This window comes from Eumetopias jubatus, unplaced genomic scaffold (genome assembly GCF_037043125.1).
Source record: "Eumetopias jubatus isolate StellerSeaLion01/CBP00866 unplaced genomic scaffold, mEumJub1_p1.0 scaffold_16, whole genome shotgun sequence".
Taxonomy (NCBI): domain Eukaryota; kingdom Metazoa; phylum Chordata; class Mammalia; order Carnivora; family Otariidae; genus Eumetopias; species Eumetopias jubatus.
Window position 1 is genome coordinate 2,343,368 of NW_028274822.1, and position 20,906 is coordinate 2,364,273.

The window sequence follows — 20,906 nt, forward strand, 5'->3', positions numbered from 1 at the left end:
AGTACCTTCTGCAGCACCCCTAGTTCATCCCAATGTGTTTCCGTTTCGGGACTCACAATCATTCATCCCTTTCAAGTCTTTTTTTATATGTAAGAATACCAAAGACAGCCTTTCCAAAGCAGCTGACCAACAGGGTTAAACCAAACCTCCCTGAAGGGCCCCAACGTCTATGACCTTTTGTACAAGGTACAGTTGTCCTCCTCACTCAGGCAGATACAATTTGAGAAACTAAAAGATTTGCCAACGCCGTTCAAGGAAACATTGCATTCCTAACCCTCAGTGTCAAATCTTCAATCTTTATGAAATATATGACAATAAAACATGACTCTTAGAAAAATCAATGTATGGAAAATAATATTAATGTATTCATTTCAGGTTGTAAATATTCCTAAATTATAATCTGATTTAATGTGAAGAGGATCGTTAAATTGAATTCTATATCCATGTTAGCCCTGTTTTGAAAATATCACACACGAAGCATCTGCTCACTCACTCAGCAATACCTTCCCTGTTAGGTTCCCCACGGGACCCTGAGGCTACGGGTAATTAAGTAGGACACGCGTGCCCGACTCTCCTACCCATCTCACCCTGTGTCCCCCGACCCTGAGCTGCATCACTGAATTCCACTTCATTAGCTACGTCTACACACCAGCAACAGTCTCTTCAGTGGGGAAATGACATGCTTTCCGTTGTAATCAATAGTTTCTCCTCATCAAAGCTGGACAAAATGTGTCACGACTGCATGTTTACAATGATTTTTCTTTCTAACAAGATGGGACGGTTTCCACTGAAAATCAGCAGGAACCACCGCCCCCCCATCCCCTTCTGCTTTCTTGGACTTTGGTCATTTCTAGAAGGACACTGTTTAACTAGTGATATATCCACACTAGCAGGTTAAATGGCAAGACATCCATTTATAATTGGATTCTGGCCCTTTACTTTGGCTCTTCTGTGCCCCAAGGTACTCAGCTAAATTTCATCTTCGGTTATGGCCAATCAGAAAGAGCTGTAGCCAGCTCAGGGACCACGGAAAGGCCATCCCCCTGCTCAAATCTCTTAGCAGAGTGGATACAGGGAGGGGCAGAGCATGGCGGGAAGCCTCATCCTGCACCACCAGACGGAGCGTGCCTGGGAGAGAGCTGTTGGAGCCAGGTGCCCGCCTCCTGACTCCCCTCTCTGTTCTGTGGGGAGCTCCGGTGGGTGTGGCATCACCAGAATCAGCTCCCCAAAGAGGGCCCTCAGGATGAACGTGCCCATGGGCCTGCTCTACTACCTTCCGATTCTCTGAAGAAAGTGGTCATCCGTGATCCTTACAAAAGTAATTTTCTCTTGAGGCTTGTGTTTGTGACATTCCACTGTTAAAGGGAGAAATATGGATAGGGTAACCAGGAAAAAGGCATGAGTCCAGCCAAAAAAATGAAGATATGAAAAGTGTTAGTTATTCAGGGATCCCTCAAGGATGACAAATTTGGAAGATCGCAAATTGCCTTGGATCAGTTGTTTCTAAGTAGCTATCAGTGAAATGTGAGGTGCAAATCCAGAGGCAGATTGAGGCAGCTGTGCTCTGGTTGAACCACACAGGAGCCTGGCATCCGCTCCCCTGGCCTTGGCTCTCCCTCCTCGGTGCACGGCCCTGAAGATCTACAGAGCTTGAGGTCCCCAAGGAGCACGCTCTGCAACCAACACTTAGGTGACACTCTGCAATTTTTTGAACCTTCAGCAATCCTTTAGATGCCAGCCACAGCCGGTTACATCGTGGAGGCCTCCCATTTCACCTTTGGTACCCTGCTGCATAAGCTCCGTAAAGTGGGGACTTCACAAATTTCCTGTAGGGGCTGACACTCATCCCTTCACCACAGAATCCCTTACGTCATCTGCCACACCTGCAGTGCTGGTGACAGGTGCATCTGGCCGCATAGACACAACCCGTCCCATGCAAGATGTGCCCTCACTACCTTTCCCGTGCCTGGATGTGTGCCTCACACTGGCTCCGACGTTTAACACACTGTAAAGGGCTCCCACACAATCCATTCCTCACCAGCACCAGCCCCTACGCCATCCTGTTTTCACCCACCGGATGGCAGGTTACCTTGGCGACCCAGAACAAGCTCACCGAAGGGGGAGAAAGAACTTCATAGATCCACCATGGTCTTCAGAACAATGACACAAAAATGGTTCAGTTTTAACAATCAATACGCAATCTTTTGAAATAAGGTGCTAGAGTGCATGGTGTCCCCTATGAGACCCATAGTGGCCCCCAAGATTCACCCCAGTTTATACATTACCGCTGCCTGAGAGTAAAGAATTTGAATGGTGGATCCCAGTTCCAATCTCTTCTAGCAGCTGGAGATCTGATCTCTTATGCTGGAAACTTGGACTCGCACAACATACCCAGAGACATCCAGAAATCTGTTCACCAGCAGAAAGGATGAGGCTTCCCACCTCAGTAGTGCATTGAAACCTTTAACCGTAGGACCAGTTCTCCACACAATTGCTTAAATATGGGAAACAGCCAACGTTAGAACAGACGGAGGAAGTTCAGCTGAGATTATTTCCCCAATGTACACAAGACCTAAGAGCTTGCTCTCTGCCTGCCAGGATGACCCCTCCCGGTGCAGCTGCATCCAGGACAGAACCCGAGCTCTCAGATGCACGTGAACAAGGGCTGGAGGAGGGTGCACGGAGCACGCGCTCAGGAGCAAGCGGTGAGTAGGGCCCAACACAGCAGGGAAGCAAATGCCCAGGGCCTGCTGATGTTTCTAAAGGTCTTGCCAAAATCAAGTAGATGTGCCCAGCTCTGGATCTCAGAAGGGCAGCCAAAGTTAAAAAGGTGAGTGTGAGTGAATCTGCCATGCTAATAAAAGTCAACAAACAAAAGATCCTGAGTGATGCATTACAATAAAGAGCACACTGTCCTTAGACACAGCCCACATCAAAGAGGTTATCAGCGTGTTAAACTGTTCATCAGGCTCAAGTTTTCCACTTCTAAAAGAGAAAAATCAAGATACTTTATAAATTAAAATCAGATATAATTGCATTCCGTAATTTTTTCTTTCCAAGACAATAGGTAACCATCAGCGTTTTAGGCCACCTACTCTTGCTTTATATGGCTTTTTGACGTAAACAAGTCATTAACATCCACTTGACAAATAACCTAATGCACAACATTTTTTAATGGCCGAGAAGAACATGATTGCCTTATCTAGAAAGCCACTCACAAATTTTAAAAGCTGGGAGACACCTGCCGTCAGTGTAGATCAAATTTACACATTTTAGATGACAAGTTTCCAGAGGAAGAAACCACATTGATATAATTACCCAAATTACATGACTGTTTAGTTTATATACATGTGTTTAATTAGTCCCTTTAAGCAGGAATATGGTGAAGCCATCCATTATTGTATTTAGCGGCTTCAGCACGAGCGTTTTGGGACTCGCAAGCATCTGGGCATCCTGGGAAAGGAAATGGATGCCCAGCCAGGTTCCTCTCTCCTGCTCACAAGAAGCCTGACCTCGGCTTTCAGCTAACAGGCAGGAACTGTGAGCCCCACTGTCTCCACGCGTCCCAAGGCACTGGGTCAGACCCCAGGTGACAGTTGACCCACAAGCAGCTTGTAGCCCGAGTGGCTTGTGCAGCTCGGCAACCACCTCCCCTCTTCACCGTCGCTCTGCATAATGGGGTCGAAGGAGGGATTCCACTATAGTAAATGTCACAGTGACAAACTCGGGATGCACGCAAGTATCGAGAAAAGCACAAGACAGTGTGGATGGAGGAAGAGAAGGAGATGACTGTATTACTCCCAATGTGTGCATAGAACAATTGCATTAAAGGCAAAAGTATGTACCTAAAATATCCAGAGAATGGCCTCTGAGCACGCACATGGTCAGAGCAGCAGAGAACATCTCCTGAAGAGATCTCCTGGGGATGAAGAACGGGAAAGACTTTCCAACCATGTCTCTCTTCTTCTCAGCAGGAGACTGAAACCGGGACACAGAGGTAAGAAGCTGTCGGCAATTTGGCTATTTAACATGCCAGAGCCAGTCTCTAAATGTGAAAGCCAATGTCCAGAAATATAACAGTCACCTTGGGATACTGAGGCAGCCAAATCTAAGGTGGAAAACATCAATTTTCTTTGAGGTTCACCAAAAACCTGGTTTTCAAGCAGCCCGACTTCAAAGGCAAATACAGTATTTCTCCTTTAGTCTGGCTGTGGCAAGAAAAAGCGTGTCCTTGGGAGGTCTTCTTTATTTAGTGAAGGAAGCAAAGGTGCTTCTGAATTCGTCACATCAATTATGTATTAGAAAAACAAACCCCTAGGAAGCAGACACTCCGACACTTCTCTGGGCAACTGGAGTCTGTTCCTATCAGATCTTCGCAGGATACACGTTATCATCAGCATCAAAATCTGTTACACAAGCGACCACCTGTGCTCTGAAGGCGAGGAATGACGATGGGCAGGAAAAAAGTCTGCTCTAACTACGAAACGAAGTGATTTGCATCCACACTCAGCAAATTTGAGGTTTCACGGGGACCAGTGGTTCCTCTACCTTCTGTCCTGCCGACAACAAATGGCAAAAGGACCAAGAGGAGCAATGTGGGTCAGTAAGCGCGTCCTGTTGCAGCACATCTTCCATGTTCTGCTGACAGAACAGCAGCATTAGGTACTGTATTTTTTTAATACTCCCTTGTGCGTGTGGAGGAATCGGGAGAGGAAAACCGAGGAACAGCCGCAGTGCAGGAAGCCTTTGTCAACCATGCAAATCCAAAGGCAGCCAGGAGGCTCGTCTCCATACAGCTGTGTGTGTTAACGGGTGTTTGCAACAGCAGCTTCAAGTTCCACAAAGTACGTGAGGTATCGTCAGGATGCAACGTTTCTGCTGCTACATTTAATAAAGTGCAAAAAATGTTCTATGCAAAGGACCTACGCTATTCTTTAAAATACTCACATACACATACACACAGCTTCTTTCCCCAGGCCCAAACATGAAAGCTCATGATTTCCCATCTTTTCAAAGAATTTTCTCCTTTTCTGTCTAGAGAATCAGTTGTACCATTTTAAGCATAAATACTGTTTGTGTTTGTGTTTGTGATTAGTGACAATCAGTCCATAACCTAGAGAATTTAACATGCAAAGACTTGTATTGAGTTTTTTATCTAAAATTCTATATTTCATATGGAATCTTGATTTGACACAGGTGTACATTATGCTAAATCCTTTTTTTAAAAGCCTTGTTGTTTTAGTATTCTCCTAAAATATATCAAAATCCCGTAGTCTGAAAAGTAGTCTTCTATGATAGGATAATTTAATATTTTCACCCCATTTTTTCACTGTAAACATGAATAAATATGAAATTGTCATGAAAACTACATTTGAAATTCAGCTTGTGATCATTTTAACTTCAATTTAACATTTCCAGATGAAGCAATATTTGGGATAAATGTGCATTTAACATTACTACAAATTTAATGAAAAAAGCATTTGTTTGCACAACATATTCCTCAAACGTTATCTGAATCAAACATCGAGTGTGCTTTCTGCACGTGGCACATCCATTGCTGCACGTGGCTTACTGAATTCTGACTTCTCTCTGGCCCCAGAGAAATTATTATCTACACAGCGTCCTCACTGACTTATTTTTTAACTCTCTTTGGCTCAGTTCCTTTCGAGATTCGAGGCATAGCTACTACCCCGGGCAAGAAGATTTATAAAACTCTCATGACCAGTTTCCTTTTCAAATCTCACCTAGAGCTTCCAATCTTAGAATAGTTGCATTTGGCATTTTTCCCTGATTTTTTTTTAATTAACTCTACAAAGCATACATCACGGGATAGTTTTAAGGACAGCACCCACGGCTGCCATCCCGAGTCACCAGGGCATCCGTGCGCTAGTCTCTGGGGTAGTTAACAGACCTCATGATCACACACGGGTGCAGCTTGTCCCCAGAAACCCTGTTCCTTATTTACAGGCGGGAGAAAACTAGGGCTGTGCAAATACACTTGGCAAAGTCTTACTTCCATTTAACAGATGTTTGTATAGAGATACATCTCTATACAAACGGCCACAAAAATTAAATTCAGGTAAAACTTTCATCGTGTGTCCGTGATCATATTTTAAAACACATAGCCTACAACATTACCTATTTTCTTAAAATTGAAGAATTAACACATACACTTTTTTTCTAAATAAATTTGCTTCAAAATGTAGATTGCCAATATTCCTGACCATATTTATCGGTCCTGATTCTTTATTCTGTGAAGACTTAAACATATCTATGGAACTCTATTAAACTTTCATTTCTGTAGAGGCATAAAACTCGTTGGCATTTTCTTTTGTTTTGGAAATAAAATTTAGAAATAATCTTTCCTAGAGATTTCCTAAATGGATCAAAGCAGTTTTTTTTAAAAAAACCAAGTGGAATTTAGTTAAAATGACATGAATTGTTGGGAACGTAAGAAGTTGCAGCCTTGCTGAGCCCCTCCTGTGTGGTTTTGCATCTGGTCCACGCATGGGGAAACTCCACAAGTGTGTGCTAACACCCCTCTCACACGTGAGTGCAGTTGGTGGACGGCGGGGTGTCTACTCGACTTCTGTTCTCTTTAGTATCATTAACAGGTGATGCATTGTGAATGCGGCACTTGAACACTTGCTTATAGGCCTTCCTAAAATTCTCAGAGAGAAAAGCATATATGATGGGGTTCACCGAGGAATTACTGTACGCCAGGCAGTGGGCAGCGATTCTGAAGAGGAAGGAGGCGGGGGTCAGTGGGAAAACCCCAAACTCAGCCCAGAGACTGATGACATGGTGTGGCAGCCAGGATATCCCAAAAACTACAACCACCACCAGAACCGTCTGCGCGGTCTAGAAGAAGAAGAAAACAAAGGAAACATGTCAGTTAGAACAGGAGAAGAATCCGGAGCTTGGAACACGCTCTAAGATCACTTTATGTATATTGCGATGGAATCAGATACTGAATCCGCTTTAAGTGTTGGCCGCGACTTCATATCACAGTTTTTTTCCAAGCTTGTCCGGGACGTGGAATAACTTCATCACATATGTGAGAGGCATGTGGACTACGGGGAATACAAATGTGCAGAGACTAAACACTGTGACTTTAAAACCTACAAAGCTCTGAGCAGGGCACACGCTGAGACAGTGTCACCCGAGACACAGCTCAGGCGAGTGCTCAAAACCTCTCCGAACGGTGGCCTCAACGACCGTGTATTTCTTTATTTCTCCTCGTTAAACTCTGCCAAGTGAAAGACCCCAACACACTGATGCATTCCAGAGAGACATCTCAGTTTCTGTCGGGGGCCCAACTAGCCCCATTGTTCGGCTTGCATATAACCCTTCCCTCCTTCCCTCGCTGCCCCTAAATCAGAAAAAAGCTGGAGGCAAAGGCAGGACCCACGTGTTTCCTTTGAGATTCGGGCCAAGCAGGGGATGGAAGAAAGCCATACCTGATTAAGGACCTCAGCACAAGACGAGCCTTCCCTCCAGCTCCCCTTCTGTAGCATGCTTTGTGTGCTTGCCCATCACCTCCTCAGTGGGCTGGGCTTGAGCCTGAGGACCACCTTTCCTGTGTTTCACGGCAGCCCCTTTGCGTACATGTTCAAAAGGCAACAACTAGATAGTAATGCTGGGATTAGTTGGAAACTATCTATGGCTTCAAACAAAAGATGGTGGGCTCTTAATATTTTTTAAAGTAAAATACAACACAATCAGCTGGCTCCTTCCTTAAAAGGTTGCCCCTCCTGCAACATGGTGGCTCCGGAACCAAGCAGGGTCCTGACTGCTGATGTCCACAGCAGCACAGGGGCAGTGGGGGATGACTGGGAATGTCACTGCCTGACTGCTGGCCGTGTGCGGGAAGCAGATCCCATCAGGATCACGGGTCTGGGATGAGAACGCTGAGATTTAGAAAGGTCAAGACAGGTGCCTGGTGTTCCAGAGCCGAACGCTAAGTTAGAGCGGGAAGCCCTGTCATGTGATCCCAAACCCATGTTCTGAATGCTCAGACACAGGGAGAGGATAGCTTGCAAAATCTGCCTAGTCACCATCAACCCCATCTCCCGCTCTGCGCCGCTCCCCGAGCTCCCGGGAAACCAGAGCATCAGGGCACTTGGGTGGACAATCAAAGCCTCAGAAGACAGAGGTCACCTGGACCTCCAACGGAACCATGCACGGAAATGTCCCCAGCCCCCTGTGCTCGACTGCTCCAGCTCCCAGGTCACCACCGGCAGGGAAGGGGATCTGGAGGACATGAGAGATGCAGGCTCGGAGCCCCTTGCCTGAAGGTTGGAATCTTCTCTCTGAGACTGAGCCCTGGTTGCTAGAGTTTGTGGAGTGGAAACACGGACATCCGGAGCACCGGTAACCAGCACCCACCCCAGGAGGGAAAGGGTAAGGGCATACCTTTCCCTGACCTCCCCGCCAGAGCTTTCCCTTCTACACAGACCAAATCCCGGCCGACCAGAATGGACAGATAAGGGGAAGGAGGTTTGGGAGGACTGAAGGAGACGGAAGGAAGGAGGCTGAAGAGCACGGGGATGCTCATTCTCAGGTCCTCACATGGAGCGAGGGCAGGATACAGGAGGTGGTTCCATGGCTAGGACATCCCTGGGAACATATTGCCTCAAGCCCTGCCCTGCAGCCCCTCCACCAGCCCCGTGAAAATGAGAACCCCACTGTAGAAGCTGCACCCCCAGGAGGGCAGCAGCAAGCCGCCCATATCCACAGGACCAACGTTGGCAGCAAACCCACACGCAGCACACGTCCATCAGAGACATGGGCTGGAAGGCAGGCACTCCATAACCAGGTGGAGGCAGAGATGCTGGAGGAGGGGTGGGATTTTGGGGCAAGGCCAGGACAAATGCATGACAGGACTGCTCACCATCACAAGGTGCCATGGATTGTGTAGAAGCCTGGGACTCATGCTAGCCATAACCTAGATGTGCAGCCTTAGAAAAATGACGTAACCTCCCTGGCCTCGACACCCTGCCCCGGTGAAATGATTCTGACTGTGCCTCATCCATTCAAACACTTAAAACAACTCAGGTAAAATCCAACAACAGGTTTTTTATAGGATGGCAGGATTACATATTAAAGCCACTTACTGCATGACACACAAAGCAAACAAGAAATTTGTTCACATATGTTAACAGATTGTCTGCTATCAATCCACTTATCCATTAGCGTATGAGAGATTCCATTCCCAGATGATTTAATCAAAAACAATCGAGACATAATTATACCCACAAATAGAACAGAACACATCATCTTTTCTTTCTAAGACAGAGAGGACATCTCTCTACTTCACCAAATGAATACCCTCTGGATATCCCATTTTATTGCTTCTTTCAGGAAGTTTCTACTAAGTGCCAAGCTTAGGACAGAAACAGACCCCAGCAGCTTATTGATAAGATCCAGTCCGTGGGGCAAGGTAATGTGCGTGAAAATGGCATATTTTATATGTGTATGTGTTTGCAGTTCATCCCAAATTTACCTCTCAATTTTTAGTGATTCCCCTGATCTTCTCAGAACCATGAACAAGGCTCTTTTCTTGGTCTCCCCATAGCATTGAATATGAGAGGACTACAATTTACAATAGATATCGGGAAAGAACACTTGCTGGGCACATACAAAAACTCTATCAGCTATTTAAGGTTGTTCCCAGAAGAATGAAAGAGAATGCTCGTCCACACTGACTGCTCTCAGGTAGTATCTTCTTGGATTTCCCATTTTCTCCCTGCTCACCAACCATCTCCACCCAGCAGACTGATGTCCTCCTAGCTGTCATCCATGTCAGCACCCCGCACATGGGCTCGGGCTCGCGGTCCCATGGCCTTGGGCTTCCTCCAGTCAGCCTCAGAGACGGGCGAATGCATCCAGGTGTCGTTGGAGACAGGTGTTTGTCTTCTTCTGTCTCCCTAGTGCAGGCGCCTGCAGGCCCCAGGCCCAGCTGAGGGGACGTGGTTGCAGGAAAGGAGGCCACACGGCAGAACGGCAGCCAACGTCACTACCCACAGCGTCCAACTCTCAACTCGGGCGACCAGTGCCAACAACACCAGCTCTAACTTGAAGAGCCGGTCAGAATAATGCACAGGACAATCCCAGACCCGGGATCTCCCCGTGCCCATCATTACCCAGGACACTGCTTGTTAAAACTCATGGCATGGGAGGTTGGTAAGGTTATTGGGTACTTACCCAGGAGGTACTTACCAGGAACCTGCCTTTTTAAAAAGCTCAGGGGTATTTGAAGAACCACTAGTGAATCCCATAAAAGCCACAACAAAAGCAAATTATCTTCCCCATCTCAAATTAAAGGCAATGCTGTTTCCTCAGTGTTGACAGCCCCTAAGGCCGAACCTTGCCTTTGCCTCAGAAAGACTTGGGGGAACTCCTTGTTCTCCTTCTATTTGAAATGTCAGCACGTAATGAGAGAATTCCCTCCTGTGGAGAATGAGGCTGATTGTTTTTAATTTCTTACATCATTTTTTTTCATTTCTTATAGTATCACTGCCTTAATCAGAGATGGGGTTATACCCAGTGTATCTACGACTTCCCTCTTTTTACCATGTATTGGATCGAATCCCAACACTAACTTTTAAAACAGAGGAAGTATCCTTTAAAGTTATATAAAAAAACCTCTATACTAACTTATTATCCTTGAGACTGGGTCCTTTATAGCCTTGTTGGTCTTTTTTTTTTTTTTTTTTTTTTGCTCTCTCTACCAACAGTATCTGAAAAATATTAATCTCTCTTCCCCCTGTGAGATGTTCTTCAAAGTCATCTAAGACATCTGTTCTTTCTTCAAAGAATCTTACGCACAATATGTCTAACGGAGCTTTGCTGGGAAGAAAACAGTGGCCAAAAGAAGGGAGAGATGAAAACATTTCTTAAATGTATGAATGACAGCCAAAAAGCTTGCTGAGTTACTTCAAGCTGGGGGCGGGGGCAGGGAGCAGCTGCTGAAAGAAACCAGGTTGACAGGTCAAGGAGCCTCTAATCTCCCCTCAGAGGTGCCCATCCATACACGGTCCAGCCCATTCTGAAGTCTTCCAGAGATGACCTCAGAGTCCCTGTTTCCATATCCATTCAGCCTCATGCCAGGAAACATTTCTTGGTGTGTAGGAGAGCATCACGTCAGCCACAGGACTCTACACTACCATTACTATTATTTCTACCATTGAGATCATGTTCTTCTTTGTATGTTCCTCCAAACATGCAGAACAACTGTTCAGCATGTTCATCACAAAGGGCCTAACTGTCCACCCCGAGCCCGGCGTGCGCCTGCACACGGAGCCCTGGCATGGATGGAGACAGCTGGGAGGACGGGAGCTCTACCCCACCCTACTCCATGGAGAAGCAGGGCTGCAAACCAGTGCAACTGAGCTGAGTGAACTCTGAGCATCTGTCTCAGGCAGATCCCCGTCGCCCAGGGACCGAGCGTGCACACGCAACGGCCCTCCCTGCGCTAAGACCTGCAGGAATGTCTCTGCCTCCAGGCTTCTCTCCCAGACCTCTCTCCCCACTCCTCCTCCCCATCCTCTGCCCTCTTCCTACCCCTCGGTGCACCTCCCCGCTACCTCCTGCTCAGACATGGGCACTCACACCACCCCCAGCTTCACACCTTATTTGTTCTCTACAAACAAGGAAGCAATTAAAGGTATCAGAAGAGACCTGACATCTGTTCAGGGGCTGTTAAGGGTCAGAGGCTCTGAGAATGGAAGAAAAAGTCCCCTTCCCACCTCCAAATGCTAAATCTTCTCCTATGATAAGAATTATATTTACACATGCATACGATGTGCACACATATATGTGTACATAAAATAAATGTGTATATATGTATATATATGTGCATATGTAACCTATAACACACATATATGCATGTTCACATGTAAACATACATACGGCCCCATACACATACATATCTATAAAACTAAACACAGAAACTATTCAACTAATCCGTAGAGATGTTCTCTGTAAAGCAGAAGCTTTTCTAGTTGTTTCTTATAAGATCTATTTTCATTCTTTTCATCACTTTGTTCTTCGCGGGGACTCCCACCATTTCTCCGCACCACTTCACAAATACAGAGACTGACAGTAGCCACAGCCCACAGATACGAGGCAGCCAATGCTAAGGAAGCGTTTGACCCTTTCCTTTGGGAAGCGTGAATCCTGTGCCTCAGCAATAAGCATGCGACATGGCCCGGTGACATCACCTCGGTGGGCATTCGGCAGGCCAGGTCCTCGTACAGACGCTCCCTGTGCCTCCCCTGACCCCAGCTCGGCCGTCCCACTGCAGAGCTGGCTGCCCCAGGGAAGCCCAGCCCCTTCCAGTCCCATGGGTCAACTCTGTCCATGAATGACTATCCCGGGGAAATGACAAACAATCCTTAATTATTTGTAATGAATCATTTTCTTGGAGACAAGCGGCTCAGAGGACAAACTAGAAGACAGACTTAAAAAATGGAAATAGGGCGCCTGGGTGGCTCAGTTGGTTAGGCGACTGCCTTCGGCTCAGGTCATGATCCTGGAGTCCCGGGATCGAGTCCCGCATCGGGCTCCCTGCTCAGCGGGGAGTCTGCTTCTCCCTCTGACCCTCTTCCATCTCGTGCTCTCTGTTTCTCATTCTCTCTCTCAAATAAATAAATAAATAAAATCTTTAAAAAAAAAAAAAGTGGAAATAGTCCAGCATAACAACATCACTGAAAACAGCAGGAAGGGAAAGACCGGCTTTAGCGATGACCCCACTCACACAACGGAACGCTGTTGGCCGCTCACAGGGATCCAGGAACGTAAAATAAAACCTACATAACTGCTGAGATGTAAGGACGGATCAATGGATGGAAGAGGTAAGACAGTCTGGTTATTTAGGCTGCACCTTTTAGTCTTCGGGGGTTATTGCTGACACTCCGTGAGCGTATGTGGAAGGCGAGCTAAATGGCTTCCATCCAGGTTCTACCACTTCTTCTCATCCGGTCGGAGAACAGACATGTTTTCAGCCATATTATAAACAAGGCAAGCGAGAAGAGCTGTGCTTTAACTAGAACTGTTAAAAAGTAAATATGATCAAACTATAATCTCTGCCAATTATGCATCCTTGATCATCATAAATATTTAGAAGGACAACCAAGGCGCCTTGTGATGTTACGACTAACATTTATGGGTGAAAATGTCTGGCTATATCTCCTCCCTAAACATCTTGTCCAATACTCTTATTCTACTTTCTAAAATCAGAGATTCTATAGGTATTATGTAAGAGTTAGATTAATCCTGATTTGTAACATAGTTTTTCTCAAAATGTGAACTGTAATAAATACCAGGGTGTTAGATGCCTTAATATGACTCAGGAGAAGCTTGTTTAAATCAGGATTCGTGGGACGAGAAAGACAAAAGTGGGTAGAAGTCCCTTTGGGGCCCCTCCCCCATTTCCCCGGAGGGACCAGTGTCAGCACAAGTCCAAGAGGAAGAGAGGACAATGCATCTGATCTTGGGGCTTAGGAGAGAGATTAAAGTAACATCTCTGAAAAGACAGTTAAGCCAGAGCCTCCTGGAATCACATCAGCGATGATAAATACACAATAAGATGGTTTTGTGCACATTATGGACGTCAGGAACTCTACCTTCTGTCCCAATCAACCTAGAACACATCTCCTAAAGAGAATCCAAAAAACTACCTGTTTTCTCACTTCTCCAAACCTCCGTCTAAGTTTCCACGCAGCATCTGGTCACCTGTGGTGCCCTCAGAAGCTGACTTTCCATGCCTACCCTGTGCCTCATGGTCAGCGGTCCACTTCAGATGTCTGTCCCAAAGAAACTAAATGTCACAGGTCATGGTGGACCTAATTAGGATAATTAGGAATAAAAACGAACTAAGCTCTGAAATGTGACATATAGAATATGTATTTGTGAATATTACCTTTTTCTTCGATGCTTCTGACTTCTTTGACATGTTCTTCAAATTTTTATGCAAATGATTCAGGACCTGGAAAATACAGACTAATAAAACTGTTTGCCTCTTGCCCACAGCTCCTTGTCTGATTTGCACTGACAATTCTTGACACTCTGACCTGGTAATCACATTACTTATAAAATCATTCGAATCGAAATGCACATAAGGTGCCAAAGTAACAAGGAATATGAACTGCCAACTGCAACTGTTTCTCTAACATTCAGGAGTACACAGGGACTGTTGTGGTCACAGCATCTATTTGCAGAGAAATTCTGGGGTGTGTGGCTCTGGAGTTTTGTCCAGAAAGTGTCACACTGCTACCCATTTATGGGTCCTTCCTGGTCTACTTTCCACCTCAGTTTCCCCAAGATTCCACATTTTAACAATCACCAGTTCCCTGCTGTACGTCGGGAGCGATGCCAAATCCTAGATATGTGGAAAAATCAGAGGTCTCCCTCCAGTGCACCATCCAATGGGGAAAGCAAGCAGGTGAGCAAATCAAGATGATGTAATCAGAGAGTTCTCCAGTGCAGCCAAAGTTTGCTTCAACTTATTCCTTCTGTTTTCCTGTTGTGGGCTCCTTACAGCAAATTTCCACCCACTTGCTTTCCTTGAGTTCTTTATTCTAATTCTACCTACTTTTCCATGAGTTTAGACAACTCACATGTGGGGGACTCAGCCTCTCTGGGGATTTATAGACGGTTTAGCAAGGTTTTACAATTAACATCCCTGTCAGAGGATCTCCTGAGAGATACTGGCTCTGTTCATTAGGGAAACTATTTCTGCCTTCTCTTGCCAGTGTAATACTCAGGAGAACTGATGTGAAACATTTGGGTTATATGTAGGAATTTACAACATAAGCTCGGTCTTACACAACAGAGCCGACCCTACAGACTTGTACTGGGGTTCATTTTTATATGCCATCTGAGTGAACATCTAAGGAAAAATTAGCCTCTGGATGACTAAGGGCTTTGGGTTGTCTGTAGTTTGCCAAATGAGGCTCTGAGAGAACTAGAAACCACTTTTCAGACACTTTTTTGTTTCCTTCTAGCACCTCAGCATGGAAATAATGTAATCAATTTGGACTCACTGCAAAAGTGTTGCTGCACTCAGCTAGATGCAGGACTTCTGGAGTGATCGGTTATACCCTAATTAAGAAACTACAGGATTTATTTACCAACTTCATGAACTCTAAGCAAGTTAAGCAGACATCACAGGGGTGTGAATCTCTGACACCAAATTCTCAGCCCTGCCGAACTACTTCTCACTTCCTACAGTGGCATAGCATCATCTCCAACAAGACGAGTCTTTCCCTTGGTACGGTAACATTTAGGATTGCTTTCAATACATTGACGATAGATTACTTAACTGTTCTGCCAACAGAGATTAGGGTTCCAGGAACTGAATGTAAGAGAAAAGCAGAAGAGCTTCTGTAGGATCTTGTCTAGAGAGGATGGGCCTTATGAGTTTCCCTGTGGTAGCCTTCCCAGCAAGAGACCACAGGAGGACTGCGGTCATTGAGGACAAGGGACAAAAAGAGAGAAGAGAGGACAGGCAGCACAACAAAATCAGAAAGGGACATCTGGAGAGGAGGCCAAACAGAAAAGTGAAATATTATCTGCTTCATAATGCTGCCTGAGGGTCTGTTCACTCCTTCAACAAACTCATTGCACCACATCTCAGGGACTTCAGGCCACCTGTGGAATGTTGAGTGGTCAACAGAGAAAATACCCACGTAGAGTTTCCTTCGCTATTTCCCTTCAATAGTCCATACTGCGAGCACACATTGATATATTATAATGTATATATTGATATATATTTGAGGAGATCTTGTCATCAAAGGTATCATGATGGGTTGTAACTGCATTTCTTTAAAGGATGATGATGGCATGATGGTGTCACTCTGTGGTTCTATACACTTAGCAGTGTGTGTAGGATGCATACATTCAAGCCTGGGCCGAGGTCACCTTGGGCATCAGATGTCTCTGGGGACGTGGGAGAATTTGGCAGGTGGGCACATGAAGAGTTTACCCTCGTGTCAGATAGTGGACGGTCCCAAACAAGAAGTCCCTTCAGGGAAAGAGAGCGAGGGGCCAGCCCCGTGCAAAAAGGAGCACTACAAGCACACACCAGCCCAGGCATTCTGCGTGTTTCTCAGGGATGGTCAGGCACAAACTGTTCTACACAAAATCATAAGGTTTGGGAAGTAGAAGGTAACACTCAAATGTAATTCCCGTGTTGAGTTAAAAAAAAAAGAAAAGGAAAAGAATGTAATCTCCGATGACTTTTCAGCCATTTGTGATTTTTCATAGTGGCCATCAGTCCTGGGCTTGGAGAAACAGCTAGTCCCGGACCTAACATTCAAGAAGAATCGTTAGCTGGACAGTGTTCCTTAATGATGGAGGCAAAGAAAAGCAGCTGGAAAAAAAATACCTAAGCTCTTCTTCAAGCCCTGGAGTGAATCTGCAAATATTAGCTTGAATGTAAAAGGAATTTCCAGCTATGCTTAAAAGCAAACTATTTCCTTGTAAAAAGTATCCCAATGAGCATGCATTTGTTGACTTTTTTAAACTATTTTGAAACTTTGCCCTATGTGTGAATTTCATATATTCTCAGATGACAGAAATGTAGCCTAATTTTTCCTATAATTTTGCCTTGTCGTTTCCTTCAAGAAGACCTGGAGACTTTTGGGAAGTGAAAGAACAGTATGCTTCAGCTCTACTTCAGGTGATTATGAATTCACCACCAAATATTTTGAGAACACTTCGAGTCCTGAGCTTTATGTTCCTAAGGCTCCCCCTCGGTGACTGGAAACTCTTCCTTAAAACCGTTCCTGAACCATCTACCAGCTTCATAATCTGGGTCAGTTGCTTTGCTCTTCCCAAACCTTTTCCCGGATGCTCCCGCCCACAGGCTTGTGCAGACTGAGCGAGACAGTTGCTGAGGTTGAGCACTGCACTGGTAGAACCACGTTTGTTTGTTTTTTTCTTTTGCATTTGAAGAAGGCTAAGTAACTAAACCAGCTGTTTTGCAAGGAGCTAAACCACAGCTATCTTCCAAATGTCCCATCTTGCCCTATCTCTTCCGTGTATCTTTATATATAACCCTTTGATGCAGGCCATTCTTTCAGATAATATCCAAAACTATTACCATTCAAACAGACACAACTCTACATAGATGATATGGGGCAGGGGAAAACAGAAACCAGGGGGCTTATAGTAAACACTTTTGCTGGGAAAAACATGAATTGAATGTAAGTAAGTATTGCTTTCTGCGATCTGGTTACTCATGGCCCTAGAGTCATGGGCCTTATCAGAAGTAGAAGGAGAGACAGAGAAAGACGAAAAATAAAATGCTGGGAATTTCAAAAGTTGGCAGCAGAGATGTTTTCCTCACGGTGACGATACTCCCAGAATCATCACTGGGGAGCTGGGGTTTACCCCCACGAATCACTGTCACGTGATTAAGCATATATTCTTACTCAAGCACAAACAAGTATATCCAGAAAGTTGAAGACTGATCAGTATGACAGCTTCAAAACCCACTGTTATTAACGAGAGAGGATGTGAGTTTGCTGAGCTCTGTCAAGCTATGTGAAGGGAGGATGGGAGTAATTTTCCTGGTAAGGAGGGAGGGGTAGCTGGGCCAGATGTGTCAATAATGCAACTCTTGATGGGAGTTAGGGATTTAGGCCTGAATCACTTCATGTTGTCTACACAACCCTTCTAAACAGAATTGAAACTCAGCCATCCAAAGTTCTCTGGAGACTCAGGTCAAGATACTGTGAAGAAATATTCTTTTAGCACTCGGGTTTATCAAGCTTAAGCTTCGGGTAAAATACAGTTCGAAGCGCCTTTGCCAGGAGCAGAGGCTTCAAGGAGCAGGAAGGGGACCTGGGCGACCAGCCAGGAGCTCCCAGGCGGGCGCAGGGGAGAGGGAAAGGGGCAGCGCTCGAGGTGGCTCTGCAGTCCTGCAGTCTGGTCCCCAGATTGGATCCCGCGGTGCTGGGTGTGGGTGGCTAAAACTGAGGGCGATTCTGGCTGCCAAGGGGACAAACTCAGGGTCCAGGGCTGTGGGAGGCTGAGGGGAGGCAGGACCTCTGGGAAGTGACCTGCAAACTTTCCCCAGCAGCTCCCAGACTCCAAGTAACTTTCCCTCACACCCTTTCCCACACCATCCACCAGGGGAGGGCAAAGGGCTGTGGGAAAGGTTCTCAACCCAAGCTGCCCAGAAAACTGGAGCGGGTGAGGGCAAAGGGACTCCGAGAGGGGCGGCGCGGGGGACACAGGAGCTACCCCGAGGCCCCCAGCCCGCTGCCGGCCCGCGCCCCTGCCCCTGCCCCTGCCCCTGCCCTCGCCCCAAGCGCCCACCTTGGCATAGCAGAAGCAAATGAGCAGAAGCGGCAGCAGGTAGCCAAAGACAAAGGTGCACACCACGTAGGCCTTCTTGTGGCCCTGGTTGGGCCACTGCTCCCAGCAGAAGGTCTGGTTGCTGACTTCCCAGTGGAAGAGGCGGTGGTGGTAGGCCACGGGGGAGGCCATGGCGATGGACAGCGCCCAGATGAAGCCCACGCCCAGCCGCGCGCTGCGGGGCACCCGCAGGGAGGGGCAGCGCCGCGAGTGCACGATGGCCACGTAGCGGTCCACCGACATCGCCGCCAGGGTGAAGATGCTGACCAGCATGGAGACCGTGAAGAAGTAGTGGGTGAACCTGCAGATGAAGGCGCCCAGCACCCAGGTGGGCAGCGCGTACACCGTGGCCTGGAAGGGGATGCAGAAGAGCAGGTAGGCCAGGTCGGCGATGCTCAGGTTGAGGATGAACAGGTTGGTGGTGCTGCGCGGCTTGCCCGGCTTGCTGCGCGCCAGCACGGCGATCACCAAGCTGTTGCCCAGCACGCCGAACGCGAAGATCAGGCCGAAGAGCACCAGAGTGATGAAGTTCTCAACGCCGATGCCGAAGAGTGGTCTGGGCTCCGGGGCGGGGGGCTCGGGTCCGCTAACGTTCCCCTCGCTGAGGTTCCCGGCTGCCAGCTCCATGGCCCGCGGGCGCCCAGGCGCGCTGGCGAGGGTGCCCTGCTGAGGAAGAAGGCTCGGAGGAGCCAGGGGTCCCGACCCTGAGTGTGCAGAGGGCGAGTTTCCGATCCTGAAGCTCCGCGATGGGCACGCACCCGGAGGCTGAGCCTAGTGGCGCCGTCTTTGTGCGAGGCCGCCTGCGAGGAGCCCAGATCGGGACCTTCCCGGGAATGTGTGGCAGTCCCGAGAGCGCGGGATTCCCTCCTGCCCGGGCGCCGCTGCCCTCTGCGCGGCCGCCCAGACCCGGGAGGAGGGACCCGCCAGTGCAGCTGCAGGGATGGAGAGAGCCCTCTGCGCCTTACCGGTTCCTGGTCCCTGCTGGCCGGTTCCCTCGTTCCCGGGAGTGGCTTCGGGCTGCACCTGTTGCTCTGAGCCGCTCCCTTCCCGCGTCGCTCCTGGGGCACAGCCAGCGCGCAGCGGCGCACGCCGCAGTTCGTGGAGAGGGCTGCCCGCGCCTCCACGCCAGCGGCGCCTCCTCTCCCCTCCCAGTTTTTGCAGGGATTCCAAGTGACCTACAGGGTGAGCGCTTTCTGGACGCTTTCCCGAGCGCTGACAGAGGGGGTGCTCGGAGCCCTGTTGCAACTGAGACGTAGAAAACAGAGCTGGCTGAAATCCGCGCCCCTGGGGGCCTCTCCAGTCCCCCGGAAGTCACAGCGCGCTCACAGACTGCAGGAGTCCTAAAGGGGTGGGTCGCCGCCCACCTCCTCGCTGGAATCGGACGAGCGCGCTCGCCCCTGCAAGGTGCGGACCTGCGTGGGTCCGGCGAGGGCGGCAGCTGCCGGGTGCAGCATGGCCCGGGGGCCTAGCAGAGCCGAGCGCGCTCCAGCGCACGGGGCCGGCAGGCTGTGGGGGTGCGCAGCCTCCTCATCCGCTAGCGCCGCCGCTCATCTTTCTTGCTCCTGTGGTGGCTGTCCCTGAGAGCTCTCCCTGCCCCAGGAATTAAGCCTCCCCAGAAATCAGTGATTGGCACTGCAACGTGGAGTTTTGTAAAATCCCTAATCCCACCCCACCCTTCCCACCGCTAGGGAGGAAATAAGCAAGAAAAAACATGAATGGCCTGTTTGAATTTTCATTGTAAACATCTAAAATATTAAAGGTGTGCTCACATCATCCAACTTTAGATCAGTTTTGCTTTGTGTTTCTCATCTGAGGGACATAAACAGACGTACTGACATGACATATTTGTGAGGTGGAAAAAAACATGTTTACACCAAGAAACTGAGCTGAGGATAGCGGTGAGTAAGCATACCCTAGTGTGTAATCTTGCTAGTTCCCAACTAGAGAGCTGAAATGGATTCATTTCTTTGCAGCGTTGATATGATGTGTCTCTCTTCACTTCCGAGATCACGGTGTGTTTCCAGCACTCTCCAAATGACGTGTGAGTGTCCATTATGTGGCAGACACAGTCAGGTCGCAGAAGGTTGAGTGGGGTGGGGTGCGCCCTGTGGGTGTGACACAGAGATTACTCGGAGAACAGGCCAAGCGCAGGCACAAGGCTGAGCCTTAGGGAGTGGGGGAAGCAGGTGGTGGGGAGCTCCGCTCTCATTCTGCCTAACCTGTCCCCTCTGCCTCGTCTCTAGGAAGAGGTGGAGGCAGTTCACTGAGCATCCACCATAGAGCAAGTACTTCACCTGTACTCACTGTTTCTTCTAATACCCACACACATTTCCCAGAGGACGAAGTTGAGTTTAAGTAACTTATGTAGCAGAGTATCTTGCTAAATCAAGAAGGCTCTTACCTTCCCTGGAAGGTGCCTCCAAACCTTGTCCATCAGTTGCTTTTCTCACCCAAGGGGTTCTCTGCCCTACACGTTGATGGGATCCTGCAATGGGCAGCTCGATTATATTGGAAGTCATTTGTAATCAAATTTGGGAAAA

At 47.7% G+C, this 20,906-nt stretch overlaps 1 protein-coding gene across 1 annotated transcript; it reads right to left on the bottom strand.

Annotated features, from left to right (window-relative positions):
- Positions 1-6,543: 6,543 nt before the first annotated feature.
- Positions 6,544-18,993, bottom strand: GALR1 (galanin receptor 1). The gene is made up of 3 exons (XM_028102865.1): positions 18,328-18,993; positions 13,925-13,990; positions 6,544-6,861 (listed from the first exon to the last, which is right to left on the bottom strand). The coding sequence occupies exons 1-3, from the start codon at positions 18,991-18,993 to the stop codon at positions 6,544-6,546; spliced, it is 1,050 nt and encodes a 349-aa protein (XP_027958666.1).
- Positions 18,994-20,906: the final 1,913 nt, after the last annotated feature.

Bases quoted from the DNA above. Each gene is read 5' to 3' on its own strand.
- GALR1 (XM_028102865.1), bottom strand. From the start codon at position 18,993: ATGGAGCTGGCAGCCGGGAACCTCAGCGAGGGGAACGTTAGCGGACCC. The intron at 13,991-18,327 runs GTGGGCGCTTGG...TGTATTTTCCAG, and splicing joins TTTGCTTCTGCTATGCCAAG to GTCCTGAATCATTTGCATAA. The intron at 6,862-13,924 runs GTAATATTCACA...TTCTTCTTCTAG, and splicing joins CAGAAGCATCGAAGAAAAAG to ACCGCGCAGACGGTTCTGGT.